The sequence below is a fragment of the Phodopus roborovskii genome, unplaced genomic scaffold (assembly GCF_943737965.1).
Source record: "Phodopus roborovskii unplaced genomic scaffold, PHOROB, whole genome shotgun sequence".
In the NCBI taxonomy this organism is placed as follows: Eukaryota; Metazoa; Chordata; class Mammalia; order Rodentia; family Cricetidae; genus Phodopus; species Phodopus roborovskii.
Window position 1 is genome coordinate 9375180 of NW_026126424.1, and position 17626 is coordinate 9392805.

Consider the following 17626-nt stretch of genomic DNA (forward strand, 5'->3'; position numbering starts at 1 on the left):
TGTTACAAGAGGCATAGAGCACAGGATGGGATCTTCTACTCGTACCTTTAAGGTGGGAGCAGAGGTATGCAGACCAAGGGAGTCAGTGTTTCTCCTGCCCTAAAGCTGTGGGCAAAGGCACAGCCGCAGGATCTCAGTCTTGCTCCGCCAGGTCACAGTGGCTCGGCCCAGCCTGTCACGCGACTGCTGTACCCACTTAACATCTACCTCGCACAGATATTCTGCTTCTGGTACACAAGTCCTCCCACTCCAAATGGAAAAATTAAAAAGCAAGTGTTTGTGGTCGCTTCTATAAAGTTTATTGTTGTTATTGCTGCTATTATCATTTGCTTTTTTGAAGTAAGGTTTCTCTAGGCAATCCAGGCTCATCTTGAATTGATAATCCTCCTGTCTCCACTTCCAGAATGCTGGGCATAGACATGTGCACCACCACACTCAAGACTCCCATTTATTTCTCATGTCTCTTTTGCTTAGACCAGCATCTACAATGACTCAACCATTGAATGGGGAAAAAAGAAAAAGAAATACAAAGGGAAGGAGAGGGGAGGGGAGGGGAGGGAGGGGAGGACAGGGAAGAAGAGGAAAGATATGATTACTCCTAGGTATAGTGGAGGCGAAAAGTTGATTTATTTTTGTTTTTTATTTTGTTTTTTTTTTATAGATATGTGGGAGAGCACAACCAGAGGCAGGGACCTGGCAGAGTCCAGAGTGAACTTGACCCTGAGCCATGTGAGGAGAAATGAGGGGTGGAGGGGACCAGTTGCACCAGCCAGGAGGCCCAAAAGAGAGTAGAGGGAAAAGATCAGATAACTAAAATGATTGATTATACAGAAAGGGCAGCTGTGGGGAAGGCAGCCCAGCCCCTGGGATGGAGAAATGTAGTGTAGGAGAGGGGTAGGCCAGCCAGGAGGGCGCTGTAACAGGTAAGGTCTAAGTGATGCTGTGAGAACCAGCTTTGACATGCTAAAAGGCACCTCAGCCACCTGCCCCACTTGGAAACCTAACAACCATCACTTGTGGAACTAAGACTCTGTGTTAGGGGAAAAAAGTGAGAATACTTTTGGATAATCAAATGTGGGTCGTAAAGTTGCAGTTCTACAGAGCATTTACTTTTGCATATTATAGTTTGAATTACATGTCTTCATGCCTTATTCTGTGACATGGATGTGCATTAAGTGGCTTTAACTTATCCAAGTATTTATCTCACAGGAATGTCACAAACACTGGCAGATGTTTTTCCTGTTTGGCTGGGTTTTTTTTGTTTTGTTTTGTTTTAGCATTTGCATTATTTGATAATGTCCTGCCTGCTGACTGCTACTAACCCCTGCCCAAATGTTCCGCAGACCAAACAGCAGTAAGCGCCAAGTGATGAGCCTCTCATCCCGACAAATACAAAGGAACACTCGTTTCTAGCATGTCACAAGGAACATGTCTTCAGGGAAGAGCAATGTTTGCGGAACAGGCCATGTGGTCCTGGGGCAGCTGACTTCTCTCTGTACTTCTTTACTAAATATAAGAGAATTCTCTCTGCTTACATAAACAACTAATGCAAGTGACTAAAATAAAAATCGTCTCAAGTGCTTTTGACTGAAAAATCCAGTTACGTCTGAATGAAACTTAATAGCAGGCCTGAAAAGCATTCTTGCATTTCTTTCTTCCAGTTTGCCTTACTGGCGTATCATGCTTGCTCTCTAGGGCACATGGGCCCAGCTTAGCGCAAAACCTTCAAGTAACTCTTTTGTCCCGGGTAAGAACTTGCCCATGGGTTTCTCTTAAGACATTAGAGAATGTGTCTTTGCCCCTTCCTTCCTTGTCTCAAATTTTGAAAAGAATCTTTGGGTTAAGTGACATAAGACCACAGAGCCTTCAGAAGACAACCATGTCTCCTGCTGTCCCCACATTGCCACATCAGACTACCTCCGCCCCTCCCCATGTAAACCAACAGAAACTTAAGTGGGAGCAGCATTCAGCTGTCATCCACAGCAGAGTCTCTGGGGGTCTCTTTTCCATAGCGTGACTGCACAGGCCTAGTGTGCGCTTGTGGGAGTTGATTTGGACGTTTCTAGTTATGTGGCTTCGACCAAGAGCCCTAAATGTTCCAGTCTTAGTTTCATCAGTTAACAGGGATGATGGGTTCCAGGGGTGCTAAAGTGACAGGCCCCTAGGGCAATTAACAGGGGATTTACTCCAGAAATATCACACTGTTCTCTACATATAAGTCAATCGCTTCCCACGTCCTCTTCCACACCACATAACCACGCTCATACACAACCCAGACAGCGCTTTTGATTGATTTTTGATTTTTGTTTTTGTTTTGTTTTTGCCATTCACTTCCTCTGGCTAGTAGCTCTTTGACCCTGCTGAAACCGAACATTCTAGCTTCCTCAAGCTTCACTCAGCTTTGTTTTGTTTTTGCTTTTTTAACCCATTAACCCCTATCTTAAGAGGGAATAAGAAAGAGGAATGCAAAACTTACTCTCTGCTCTGTATGAATAGCTGTGATCCCAACTTAAGAAATAATTGCTCTATCCGTTACATCAATATAATCATTATGCTATGCAATATTATAACATTATTGAAAAGAACTACCAAAATTTTTAATTTGCTGAAATATCTCATAAAAGCAAGAGGCTGGTCCAGCAAGATAGCTCAGAAAGAAGCTTGCCGCTAACTAACCCTAAAGACACGAGTTCAATTCCCACATGGTGAAAGTAGAGAACCAACTCGTAAAACCTTCTATCTCCATGTGTATATGTTTGTACACTCACATGCATGCATGTACACACAGATAAGTAAATAAGTAAGTAAATAAATAAATAAGAGACTACTATTTTAGTGAATCCCAAAAACCTTCCAGAATGGCATGGCCTGTATCAGAGCACAGACTTCAGTATGTAATATATAATATATTAATATGTAATATATAATGTATTCACACAGATGCCAGAACTAGTTCCCTTGAAAAAGTGCTGTCACTAAAAAGTATAAAATATTTTATAAACAAGAAATAAACAGTAATTCAATAACCATAGCTCTTTTAGGTTCTCTGGTAACTGGAGTGGCTTGATAGGAATGATTTAAATAGAAAGAAGGCAAATCTGCTCGGCCTCAATTATGAGAAGAAAAGAATGGAAAGCTATCTTTCTTTTAAAGTTTACAGTTAGTTAGAGGATAGTAAACAGAGTGACGAAGTCCAGAGCTATGGTGCTATCATTTGGGCCTAGGTGGCTGATTACAAGGTGGCTTCTCTCCCCTTCCTTCTCTTAAAAGTTCCATTATTGTCCTTTGAAAAAGCACTAGATGGTATTCCCTGACTGTTTCCACTGAGTCACAGAAGCAAGCCTGGCCCTCTGCTTGCTGAATGCAGCTTTGGAGGCAGGCCTTTTATTGCCCCCACTTAGCAGCAAGGAAAGTGAAGCTCACAGGGATTAACCCCATGAGTCATCCAGGAAGCAATAAAACTGAGCTTCAAGCTCAGAGCAAACAGTCTTTACAATTATTCCCGGAAGCCTCACTGGGCCTGTACTTTTCATTTAAAAAAATTTTAGAGACTTTCAGTTAAGTGAGTAGTGGAGAGGCTACCTCTGCCTGACATGATAAAGGAGGAAAGAAATAATAAGGCATGTTTTTACACTATTCAATGAAGGAGAGTTTTGGAAAACTCACAGAGATGATGCCAGAAAACCTATGGAGGAAAAGATTGACAACTGCACCAAAAAGAAGCAAACCCTGCCAGACAGCTCCAGCCAGGCTTCCTGGTAGGGGAGGGAGCAGGTGCCTCATCCCAGAGGTGAATAGAGACCAAGACCAGCAGTCCTGGCCTCGGGACAAGCCACAGCTTCGCAAACCCCAAACCAGTTGTGGGTTTGGTCAAACAGTGATTCCCTCCTGCAGCAGGGTCAGTAGTGGAGAGGACTAGAGAGGGCCAGAGAGAGCCATTCTGCCACTCCATATGACTCAGTGGCCAGGCACACCCTGAAAAGGAACCTATCATTTAAAACTTAGCTACCTTAAGGGCCTGACAACAAGGAATACCCACAAGTCTGGGAGCTTTAATTTAACCTGCAATAGCCCAAAATGAGAAACCCTCTAGGAAGCACAGATGGAGGGAGAGGGGACAGAAGCTGGCAAGGGAACAAGTGTAGTTAGCAGGAGGCTTGCCTCAGGCGGTGAAGTGTGCGGGCAAAGGCAGGCAGTCCCCACATAGCTTTGGGGAAAGGGGGGTGTCTGATTAATTAGTCAGTCTACACCCACCTATGCTCCCTCCTGTGCTGCGGAGTCTGAGAACTGCAAAACCCCAGGACTCTCCTTGACATTCACAGTGACATTCCTCCAGTAGGATGACAAATAGTCCGGTCTCAAAAGCACAGACCTCAGAACTGTGGTTGCTCCTCACATTCATTCTGGAGACACACCCTAACTAAGGGTGTATGATCCCAGCAGCCCTAGGAGGACAGGAGAACTGGCCCCGCCCACATAGTGAAAAGCTATGTGTGGCTACAAGAGGAAAAAAAAGGAACGCTATCAAAATGAAGACAGGTCTGGTTGACATCAGACCCTTGGTGGATACAAGGTCAATACAGGGATAAACCATGGGCATAAGTTTACACTCCGCTGGCCACTGCCCATGCAGACAGTTCTCTGCTATGCAGTTGACAGACTGACGAATACCAGCACACAGTTTACTAGAACCCACAGTGGGCTTTGAAAAGACATCAGCACCCAGAATCTCCTTGTGGTGGTTTGGATCAGACACGTCTCCCATAGGCTCACTCGGTCCACAGTTGGTAGTGTTATAATTTATGCAGGATCTGGGGAAACTAAGTACATCAGTGGAGGCAGTCGCTACAGATACAGTTCATAACCTTTCCCTATGTCCAGTTCACTTTCTCTGTTCTGTGCTTGAGTTTGAAGACCTGGTCTCTCAGCTTCCTACTCTGGCGGCCAGCTGCTGTGCCTCTCGGCCTTGTAGATGCCCCCCATGGTAACACAAACCAAAATAAAACTTCTTCCTTACGTCGTCCTTGGTCAAGATGATTTATCATAGAAACAGAAAACAGTTAATCCAGACATTCTGGCTTATCTGGTGTTAAAAGTTAATTTTAGTTTTCAACCTTTTAGTAAGCCCAGACAACAGGTATAACCATTCTGAGTCTATCTGTGAGGATGCCTCAGGAAGGAATAGACCTGAATCAACAGACCCACAAAGAACATTCTTCATCTATCAATGCATGTGGACACAGGCCAATCCACTCAGGGTCTGGGTAGACCAGACAGGCAGAGGCAGAGGCAAACTGCCCTCTCTCCTCAAGCTGACTGGCCATCTCTTACCTCCAGGCATCAGAACTCTAGGTACTAAGGCTTTTGGATTTGGTCCTACCTAGCAGCCCCCAAGGTTTTCAGGGTTTAGGTTTCACAGTGAATTGTACCACCCACTGTAATAGTTCTCTGGGTTAATGAAGAAAGACTATTAGTTTCTTGGTCTCCAACTACGTTGGCTAATTTCTGCAATAAATCTCAGCCTTATCTACAAGCATCCTATTGACTGCCTTGAAATATTATGACTCATTCAACTGCAGTTTTTCAAAAATCCCCTAGTTGCCTGTAATGTGGCTTCAAATTTGAGAATATATAATTCGAACATTCAGTTTAATTAACAGTTCATTATTGTTTTTCACATAAGTACAAAACGAAGAAGGACCTGAGTGCTAATAGAATCTAAATCTTTTAGCTAGATGAAATGCAAACTATTTTCACATACCTGTTATAATTGCACATCTAGATATACGTCATTGAAATTAGCTATGATTTCAAGGTATTCAAATTTACAATGTAAACACAAAGAAATCAACTGACAACTATAGCAATTGGGTGACGATTTATGGAACGAGCTTTAGAGAATAACATACAACGTGAAATAAATCCATTAGAATGCCTATCCATTAGATAGGAAGTAAAATGTATACAATTTGTTTCCCAATGAAAGGTCAGGGGCAAGTCTCTGCTTAGCATTCAGCTTTGTAACTACAGTTTAATTAAAAAAAAAAAAAAACTCAAGCAGAATGCTTAAATATTTGTATTTTAATTTCAATGATAATTTGTCACTATAGCATTATTTCATATATGTGTAGAGTAAAGAATATTTTTCAAAATGAAAAATATTTCCAAGTGACCTTTTACAAGCAATGAAAAATTGGCTTACCTCTTCTCTGTGGTTTTTAATTGGCATACAAAGGATACTCTGTGTCCTGTAACCTGTAATTTGGTCAACTTCAGCATTGAACCGAGGATCCTAGGAAGGAAAGAGAAATCCAATTTATTGGGCTACATGTACAAAGATTGATTTGATTTTTCTCATGCATTAGATTAGAGGAACCTAACCTTTGACTTTCCTGGTTACTATTGAGTAATGGTTTTACCATTGTGAAAGATATCAGATCGTGATTAAGTGTAAGGGCTATTCCGGGTTTCAGTATTTACACAAACTAAGCGCCCCATCCCAAACCAAGATTATAACAATTGTTTCAAACTAAATGGCATACAAATATTTAGAGAGTTTTGTGGCTGAGGGAAAAATAGCATCTTTGACCTCTGACAGAAGTTGTCTGTCCCCATCTGTCTACCGTCTGCCGTTACTGTGTCACTCACAGAAAAGCAGTTCTAAAACCTTTCCAACAAATGATGTCATTTCCAGTCTAAGGATAGTTCTCTATACATCCATATAGTATTATATCAGGATAGTAAAAACATGGAAATTATGGAGAAATGGAAAAGAAAACGGGGCCCCTCCTCAAGACTGGCTAAAGCCTCTCGCTAGCTGAACAGAAGCCTCCAATTCCAGCACAAACAACACTTTCCATAAAAAGCTGTTGGCATAGAATTGATATTCATTTCATAAACAGCTATCTTATGTTAAAGTAGCAATGGCCTAGGCCTGAATGTATGTGATTGTTGGCCAAGAAATCTGTTAACTTTGTTTTCAGTTTTCACTAAAGATGTCTTCATGCATCCCTGTAGATTAGACTCCTACCTTATGGGCTGTAGTCCCCTAGGTACCCAGGAGGAGTCACTCGGTGGCCTCATTGAGGTTTCTTAACAACTCTTTAAAGACAGTAACTTCAAACCTCACCACAGCCTGTATGTGACTGTTTAACAAGCAGTGAGCCTCTCTGAGTACTCCATACCCACACTCCTGGGCATGTCTTACTTTCTTCCGTGTGTCCCTCTTTCTCTTAACCTTTATGCTTAAGCTCATATACCAATAACCTTCTTAAACCTCGACTCTGCTTCATAAACTGGCCAAGTTCTAAAATTCCTGTCTGCATCAAAGCCACGAATCCTTGTTTGGTTTTAAAGTGTGTGTGTGTGTGGGGGGGGTGTCTTCAGGCTGCTAGGAAGGTATGTCTCCACCCTCCACCCTCCAACCTCCAACCTGCTGGTGCTTCTATAGTGGGTGTAAATAAGGATTTTTGTTAGCTCTTGAATCTCTTTGCTCTTTAAAAAAAAATTTTTTTTTTTTTTTTAGTTGTGTGTGCAAGTGTGTGTGCTCACGAAAGCAGGTGCCCAAGGAGGCTCAGAAGGCATCAGATGCCCTGAAGCTGCAGTTAGGGAAGTTGTGTACGCCCTGATATGGATGACAAACTGCACAAACGGTACCTCTCTTCATTTGCAGCTGCCATCTCTGCAGGAGAGATTAAGGGCATCCAGGAGAGCCTGAATAAAAGGATATCAGGTATCTATTGAGGACACTCATGAATAACAGTAAGGTAAAGAGCCACCTAGGTCTCCTGCCCTGGGGTCACTGGAAACTGTGATCAGATTTCCAACTATCACACAAGAGAGATGGAGACTGCTCCCCTCTTATTTTTAAAGCAAACAAGAAGCTCCATCTCTAATATCAGGCCAGATAGCCCGAGGTCATGGCCGGGGCCAATACCCACTACACATCTCTCTAGCCCCTCTAGTTTATTTTTTCATATAATCTTTTAAATTCAAATTAGAAACATGCTTGTTTTACATGTCAATCCCAGTTCCAGACCCTTCCTGTCCTCCTCCCATCAACCCCTATCCCATCCCCTTTCTGCTCCCCAAGGAGGGTGAGGCCTCCATGGGGAGTCTTTCATACCATTTGGGGCAGGGCCTAGGCCCTCCCACATGTGTCTAGGCTGAGAGAGTATCCCTCTATGTGGAATGGACTCCCAAAGTCCATTCATATACTAGGGATAAATATTGATCCACTACCCGAGGCCCCATAGACTGCCCAGTCCTCCCAACTAAGACCACATTCAGGGGGTCTGGGTCAGTCCTATGCTGGTTTCAGATGGGGGTCCATGAGTTCCCTTTGTTCAGGTCAGCAGTTTCTATGGGTTTCTTCAGTCTGATCTTGACCCCTGTGCTCCCCTCTAGTTTGTTTATTTTTTTAAATACAGAGATACATAGCTAAGAACTACCAAGGATATAAAAAGTATAAACATTCTAAAAGTGGGTTAAATAAGGTTAAAAGACAGTTTTCCATTGTTTAGATGAGCAAGATTATATTCTCTAATTCTGTGAGGTTTTTTTTTAATCTCTTTTTTTCCTTTCTTACTGTATTCTTAATACTTGGTAGTCATTAATAATTGGGAGCATTATAAATAAGTGATACCATCGTTATCAGATGTGGTCACTTGTACCTTTTTAATCCTCAAACTAAGTTTGACCCTTAGAACTGAAATTTTAGAAAATGAAGTCAGATGTAAGTATAGAGGGAAAGTGAGCGAGCACGCCAGGGCATGCAGACCCCAGCGAGTTCTGTGCGCCGTCTAATAATAGCATTCTTGCTCCAAAAGCTGCATTTGGAATTCCCCTCAGGAATATGGAATATTTGCTCAGGAAAGCCCTCCTCTTTCAAAGGTCGTTTCTTTTTTCTATTTTTTTTTTTTTTTTTTCTTTAAATTGGTCTGAAGTCGTGCAAGGCTGAAGCTGTGAGGAAGTAGGTAATTACACCAGATTCTATCAAATGGGGTCAGAAATGAGGCCAGTTTTCTCAAGAGGGGAGAAGTGAAGTTGGCTTTAAAGATACCTTCAAAGGAAAAGACACATCATTATAAATATTTTACATTATGAGCATCACTGCATTCTTGTGAATTTCCCCCCACCCGCAATGCACAAGGTTTTAACCAGACACACAGGTGGTGTTAGCTAAATATTCCTAGTAAAGTAATCCTTATTTTATCTTTGCTTATCTAGACACTTTTATCTTTAGACTTCATTGTATCCAAGGAAAGTAGAAAGAATATTGACAGTGATGGGTTGAAGAAGTCAAAGTTAACTATTAGTGAATTATTGTACATAATACTAAATCAAATGTTAAGAAAGAAAACATACCTTTTGTAATAATTTTTAAAGAATGTTGTAATTACAAATTCAGTTCATAAAGAAGAATATTCAACTCACCTACTTAATCAAAGTAGAAGTTGTATCTACACACCAAAATTGCAACACACACATAGGACATAAGATTAGTGGAACTTCTAGGATGACCTCATATCCTTGAGCTATGGTAACCAAGCACAGAGAGGGGCCCAGAGCTTTCTCTCTCCCCCACTTCTCATCCTGTGTTGTTGAAAGGGTTCTAATAGGTCTTAATATAAAACTCAGAGTCAGGGATTGGGCTAAAAGCTTAAGATCTGAGAAGCAAAGCAGCTAGCCACTAGCGAGTTCTCACCTCTACCAGTGCTCAGAATGAAGGGGTGGGCCTGTCCTCAGACTGCATCTGTCTCCAATAAACCTCAGACTACACTGAGCTCCTGTCCCCTCCCACCTTATATTCCTCTGTAGTGCTGGGATTAAAGGCATGGGATCCCAAGTGCTGAGATCACTTTTGTGTGAGCTCTGTTTCTCTTTTAGACTAGATCAATTTCGTGTAACTCAAGACAGTCTTGAACTAACAGAAATCCGTGTGCCTCTGTCTCCTGATTGCTGGGATTAATGGTGTGTACCACCACTGCCTGGTCTCTATGGCTAACTAGTATGGCTAGCTTTGCACTCTGATCTTCAGGCAAACTTTACTTGTTAGATCATAAAGTATCACCACACTGTGTTCCCTTCAGTTTAACAGTTACAGAGTTTTAACAGAAGGTATAATGTTTTACTGAGTGCTGTGGATCATCTCATCAAATGACTGGCCATGAGGAAGTTACAGGAAGTGTGGGTTGCACGGGTCTCCTCTGAGGATGGTGTTGGGAGACAGGCATCCTCACAAGACTGTCGCCTTAACATATAGGCTTTGTACCTGCAGGGTAGTATTAGAATTAAACAGGATTGTAAATACCCACTTCACACAGAATTTAGCTGTTGTGTGGAAAACCAAAGAAGGTCTCAAAAAAATTGGACATCTGTGGGTGCTCTTGCCAAAAGAGCCTAGCTTCATTCACATGAGGGAACCAACTCTCAAAAGTTGTAAGTTGTTCTCTGACTTCTACACATGTGATATCACAAACACACACATACACACCAATAAAAAAATTAAAATCACAATAAAATTTTTAGTAAAAGTATGTCTTCGACTTACCTAATTATAAAAAAAATGAAAATACTAAACATGTATGACTTACAGGAGAGGTGGGGGAAGGAAAGAAGGACATGGTGATATAAATCTATGAATTGAAAATGAACATACCAGAAAACAAAAACACAAAAGAATTGCCAAGTAAGGCTCATTTCCTCCAAGAATGGCATTTTAAAGATAATGCCTAAAATTAGAGCATGAATATGAACAAGCAAACACAGCAGTTCCCAGACTGTGTTCCCTGGGGGCACAGAACACCGCAAGAGTTCATGATTTATCTAAACTGCAGCATCTGCTGTTGCTCTTCCCTTTTCTAATACTTATTTTGGAAATAATTGCACTCATTAGGAATTCGCCAGTGAGATTCCGTACTCCTTTAAGAAGGGATTGGTCCCAGTCCTTCAGTGGAAAGTGAGGATGGCAGAGAGAGATGAATTGATGTGTTCCTCTGCAAAAGGATGAAAGGGAAGAATAGAGGAAAGGAAGGCGGGCGGGAGGAATAGCACTACGTGAGCACAGCAATGTAAGTGACGTGTGAATCCTCGCATCATCTGTGCTCTCCAGAGGTCAGCGACCACTCGGAGCTGCCGTCTGCATTTGAGTCACTTCAGGAGAGAGGCAGGAGTTTCAATAATACAAAGCCACACAACGCAACAGCAATCCCAGGAAGGGGTTAGAAAACTTCCTTTAGAAAGGGTACCAGTCTTGGGTGGTCTTGTGTAGGAGTTGGATATGTTGTTATTACAATAACGTATCTTATTAAGTCAATGTCTTACACATACTAACATTTCCTTACCTTCTTACTGGTAAACGTTTTGATTTTTGTCTCACTATGAATACATACAATGCCACATGAGGGAAGTTTTCCCAACTAGGAAGTCTTAAGACTCAACATCAGTCAGTGTTTAAACAGCTCCTGCTAGCTAATCCTCTCCTCGGCATTCGTGGTCTAACAGAACCACTGGGCTAAGCTGAGCATATCAATTTATATGTGAAATATGGCAATGTGTTAGTTTATCAGTTTTAACTGTATTTTCAAATTTGTGTTGTTTTATATAATCTTCTGTGATACATGTTTAAATAGTGAATCCAATGTTGATAACTTCTCGCAACTAAAGTATCCATGAAAGTTTAAAACTTGTTCTCAGCCTCAATATAAGCACTATTATATTCCATGGCCCCCTCTTGGATTTCTGTGGCATTATAACCTTGAAAGCATTACCTGGCCCAAATAAGCTTAAGGAACAACCACACTGTCTGTGTCATTTTTTACTAGCTCATAGCTAAAGAAGTCAGACTTGGGAAGCATCCGAACACATAGTCATGTTCTGACTACTTTCACCAAAGACTCCGGGACAGTATTTTTACTATTCAAATTATGCTTGAAGCTGAGAGAAGACTTTTCCATTAGATAAATGGCTTCCAGGGTTAAAACCGATGCAAATTAGAACACAGACAAACTCCACAGTCATGGTGGCATGAACAGACACGAAAGTCCACAAGGCCACTATAAATAATGATGTAGGGTGCCAAGGATGAAGGGGAGAAATCCAAGCTAAAAGGCTACACCTTCAGTATTAGTGCAAATGAGAAGAACTGGTTGTCCCAGACCATAGCCTAAGGATTAAACCAATATCAACTACAAAGCAAAAACTATCATCACGCTTTAAACATGGTAAGTAGATTACCGAAAACGAAGGTCGGTGAAGACTTGACATGCTGGAGACACACAGGACAAATGACAAATGACAACCTTCTTAACAAAGCCAAAGAGTGTGTGTGCTCCTAGTATTCTTGCGACACTAGTGCCACTGAAAAGTATGAATCCCACTGTCACCTACAACAGGAAGAGAAAGGACATGGAAATCTGGCGGGAACAGAAGGTAAGGTTCTTGGTTCTTGGAGTCAGCTACAGTGTGATGTTACTAGAGAACTCAGAGATGTTGAGGGATGCTCCATGAAGACCACTAAATTTTTCAAAGAGCATCAAAAATGGAAAGAATGTATATGCAACAGGTTCTGGGGAGAAAAATATCTTAGGAGTTAAACTATCTAAACTGTCTATCATGACACATTGCTGCCCTGATATTCTGCAGTGTCACTGTTCATCCACCCTTCCCAAAACTCCAGTCATTTCTGATTCCTTTTGTCTATCGCTACTATCTCCCATCATCTGCCAAGCGCTGGGAACTCCACTCCTCTCTCCCTGTCTTTCCGTTGGTTCAGGGCCACACTTCCTCACTTAAAGACTGCTAAAATAATCTATCCTCGCAGCCTCTAGATTTTCTGTCTAATATGTTTTACTACTGGAGCCGGTGAAACTTTATCCTCCTAAAACACAATTTAAGGCATACCCGTCACCCATCAAAACTTGTTCAGTTCATCTTCTTGGGTCTGACTCAGTAACATATCCCTCATCCGGAGTTCGACAGTTTCCTGGCTGAGCATGCACAACTCCCTTATGTCTACTCACACTTGGACACTTGCAGTCCAGCATCCGATTCCCCTGACTCTCCTTCACAGCTCTCTACTGTTGGGTCTCATCAGGCTCACACCCAGGTCACTCAAATCCCACACGTTTTCCAGGGCCCACCAAGCATTTCCTTCTCAGAGAAGCCTCTCCCCATCTTCCTTGCTTGATATCAAACCTGATCCTGATGACATTTGCCTTGACAGATATGACCAGCTTGAAATCTGATATTCATGTTAGAAATTCTCATTATCTATTGTATCTTATATAACTTTAACCCATCCAGAAAATCTTATTAAGTCCTCTCTGCCAGGTTCTAAAACAGGCACCCAGAACAAGTGAGTTGGACCACACCATTCTTGAGCTTTTGTGGTGTGGTAGAAAGTAGATTTGTCTCAACAACTGTTAGCTACTTAATCTACCTCATCACTAAGCAAAGTAGCATTTTCTCAATTAAGATGTTTGTTTGAGAATTACAATTCATTTCAAGGGGTTGGAGAGATGGCTCCCTGGTTAAAAACACTGCCCGCTCTTCTAGAAGATCCAGGTTAGATCCCCAGAATCCATATGGAGGCTAACAAATGTCTATAATTTCTGTTCCAATGGCCCCCTGCGTGTACAATACACACATAGTACACAGATATATATGTATGTATGTATATATATATAAGCCAAGTACCATATATATATATATATATATGATAAACAATAAATGCATCTTTAATAAATATAAGACATTTTAGATGGGAAATTTGAAAACAAATTAAAGACCTGTGAATAACTGTAATAAATGCAGAGCTATCAAAACTTTTCATTAAAATACATCAAAATTCACACTTAAAAAGAACATATGTAGAAGTTTACTTGTTTAAAAAGACAAGAAAAAGATGTCTGGCTCCAGTGGGACCTGGGACATCTAGCCCCAGAGACCTCCAGGGCCAATGCAAGGCCAGAGCTTCAGCTACAGTGTGCTCAGGACCCCCTGAGAGACAGAGGCTTAGCCCCGGTGGTGTTAAGGTCAGTGTGGGTGTGGGATTTTGACTTTGGGATTCCAGTAGTCCCTCAAGGACTAAGAGACTATACTGCTGTGGGTTACTCTGGGCCTATGGCTCTAACAACAGCCTCCACACACTAGAAAGACTTCAGTAGGTATCATGTCTCTTATCTCCAAAAGATTCACAAAATCAAAGGAATGACCAAAGTTTTTACTGCATCTGGTTGCTTTGGATTTCAGTGTACAGCCTACCCTTGGTTGCTTTGGATTTCAGTGTACAGCCTACCCTTGGTCCTATTGGCACACAGGTAAACACTATATCACCTCAGCGACTCCATCTGACAATCATCACCAAGTCTCACCAATCCCCACAGCTGTACTTCATACAAATGTCCCACACAGAACAAACCATTCACACAGACTCTTAACAAAGGGAAGTAAACACTGGAAGACAAACTCACTCCAACAAACAATATAGCTACCACCATGAAACATCCCAACTGATCAGCTCCCCTTTTAGAGAATCCAAAAGCCCAAAGATGGCTGGGTGACTGGGAAAGAATTCTGAGTCTTGCTTTTAAAAAGAATATTAATCATTTGCAAACAAACAGATGAATGAATTAACAAAATCTAAGACTTCAACAAGACAACCTCCAAGGTCAGTAAAACAGTAAACTGAAAGGGGAAGTCCAAAATATGGGGAAAAAAATCAGCAAGGAGATTGAAACATTGAAAAAGAAAGAAATGGAAACACTTGAAGTGAATGATAAGATCAATTTAAAAATAACAGTAAGCACCATCATTAACAGACAAGACCATGAAGTACAAAAATAGAAGACAAAATCAAAACAATAATACAAATAGATATATATAAAGAAAAAATATTAAGAACCAGGAATGTGTTTCCAAGAATCCCGTGATACATCCGGGAGTCTAAACCTGAATATTCATAATGTGGAATAAGGAATAAAGGTAAAATAAAAAAATAATAACAGCAAACTTAAAGAAACAGACATCCAAACATAAGAGGTATACAGAACTCCAAACAGAATGAATGAGAAAACTCTCCAGGAAACAGCAGAGTTAGGACATCGAAAATAAAAACAAAACAAAACAAAAATCTTAAAAGCAGCATGAGGAAGACAAAAGACTATCAAAATTTTCCTCAGAATTTTCAGAAACCATAAAAGTCAGAATAGCATGGAATTAAATATTTCAAGTTCTAGAAGTAAATAAGTGTGAACCAAGAATGAGATACCCAGCAAAGTTATCTTTTCAAATTGATGGAGAAGAAAGGGTATTTCAAGACAAACATAAATTAAGGCAATACATGACAACCAAACCAGCACTGAAGGAAATTCTTCATGGAATACTTTACGGGAGGAAGAAGAAAGAAGCTCCTTCAGAAGAATGCATGAAAGTGTATACTCCATGAAAGGAACAGAAAGACAAAATAAAGCAAACACATCTCGCACAGCAAATCAGAAAACCCTCAAAACTAATGGAAGAGGAAAAGTAATGCTAATGACCCAGCAAGACAACAGCAACAAAAAAAAAAAACCTAACATTCATAGAAAATAGCAAATCCTTTTCTACAATAACTTTAAATACAAATGGCCTCAACTTACGAATCAAAGATGCAGACTAATGAAATGGATTTTAAAAACAAGAACCAACTATATATTGTCTCCAAGAAACACAATAAGCCAGGAAAGATATCCAAAGTCTCGTATTAAAATATGGAAAACAAACTACTAAATAAATGGAAGCCATAAACAAGCAGGCTTAGCTTTCCTTGTGTTAAATAAAGTAAACTTCAAACCAAAACCAAAGGAAGCTATATATTAATACAGTGAATAATTCATCAAGAGATAGCAATTCTAGACATGTATAATACAGCAAATATTAGAGGCTCTACTTTCATAAAAGAAACACTATAAGGCATAAAGTCTTGGCATAATAATAGCAGGGAACTTTTGATATTCTACTCTCAGATTTACAGATGTCTTCCGTACTAAAAGCAAGCAATGAATGCTCTTCAAGATAGTGGACACAGAAGAGCTTACTGAAATGAACTACACTGACATAAGGACTAGCCTCGCAAGAGCCCATCAACAGATGGGACTGTGTAAAATTCAAGTGTCTGCACAGCTGAGGAAACTCCCATCAGAGCACACTGACAGCCACAGAATGGCAGAGATCTTTATCATTCGGGCAGGGGCTAATAACCAGGATGTATGAAGAACTGCAGAAATTTAATTCCAATTAAGAACTGGGCTAATGAGCAGAATAAACAGTTTCAGAAGGAAGGAAGGAAGGAAGGAAGGAAAGAAGGAAGGAAGGAAGGAGGGAAGGAGGGAAGGAAGGAAGGAAGGAAAAAACATAGGAAACAGACAATTTAAGCACAAAAAGTAAAAACACAGAAACTAATATTGGGTTCTAGCTTCAAGCTGAAGATCAGAGAAGCAAAACAGCAAAGCCAGTAGCTCTTACCTCTACCAAGCCGAAATGCCTATCCTGTCTCCACAGATCCTCGGAGACAATGCTATGGCCACAAATGCTCAGAGGCAAAAGCTCCAAGTTCTTGTCTCCTCCTGCCTTTTATTCTTTTCTCTGCCCAGCCATATCACTCCTGCCTCTACCTCCCTAGTGCTGGGATTAAAGAGCTCTGTTACTCTTCACTTCTGTGTAGGCCAGGGTGGCCTTGAACTCAGAGAGATCCGCTTGCCTGTCTCCTAAGATCTGGAATTAAAGGTGTGTGCCACCACTGCCTGATTCTATGGCTTTCTAGTATGGCTGCTGGGATTAAAGGTGTATATCACCATTCCCTGACCATTATGGCTTGTGGCTAGCTTTGCTTTCTGAACCCTCAGGCAAGCTTTAATAAATATATATATAAAATACTATATCGCTACAGATAATAATATATATAATATGAATAGTATATCACCACAGACAATGACTGTTCTAAAATGTTCAACATCCCTACTCATTAGATAAATAGAAATTTAAAATATTTTGAGATACCATCTCACTCTTCAGAATGGCTGTAATTAAGAAATCTGACGAGAGGGGCTGGAGAGATGGCTCAGTAGTAAAGAGTACTTCCTGCTCTTCTCCAGGACCCCGGTTTGATTCCCAGCATCTACATAGTCAGTATCTCTAATTCTAGGGGATCCAGTACCCTTTTTTTGGCCTCACCAGAAATGTACACAGTGCACATACTTCCATGCAGATAAAACACTCATCCACATAAAATAAACTTTCTTATAAATCTTAAAAATAGAAAAAAGAAATCTGACAATAAAATGTTAGAGGACTTAGAGGAAAGGAACCTTACTCATTGCTGGTAGGGAACACATTACTACAGTCATTATGAAAATCAACTTGTAGGTTCCCCCAAATTAAAAACAGATAGACCTATCTATGACCCAGCCATTTCACTCCTAGCCACAGACCCAGAGACCTCCTTACCCTCTCCGTGTTTATCACTGCTCTGTTTATTATAGCAAGACGCTAGAACCAAGATGCCCATCATAGATAGACAATGAAAATCTGGGAAATATATAAAATATTTTTCAGTTCTATTGAAAAGTGAAAGAAAAATTACAGG

General features: G+C 40.8%; 1 protein-coding gene across 2 annotated transcripts in view; it reads right to left on the reverse strand.

The window, feature by feature from the left end:
- The window catches only part of Pde5a (phosphodiesterase 5A), a 136340-nt gene that overhangs the window by 99310 nt on the left and 19404 nt on the right, over positions 1 to 17626 (reverse strand). For both annotated transcript variants that reach the window (XM_051185568.1, XM_051185569.1), the window contains exon 3: positions 6203 to 6292. In XM_051185568.1, the coding sequence (XP_051041525.1) occupies positions 6203 to 6292 (90 nt within the window). The remainder of the gene's footprint in view (positions 1 to 6202; positions 6293 to 17626) is intronic.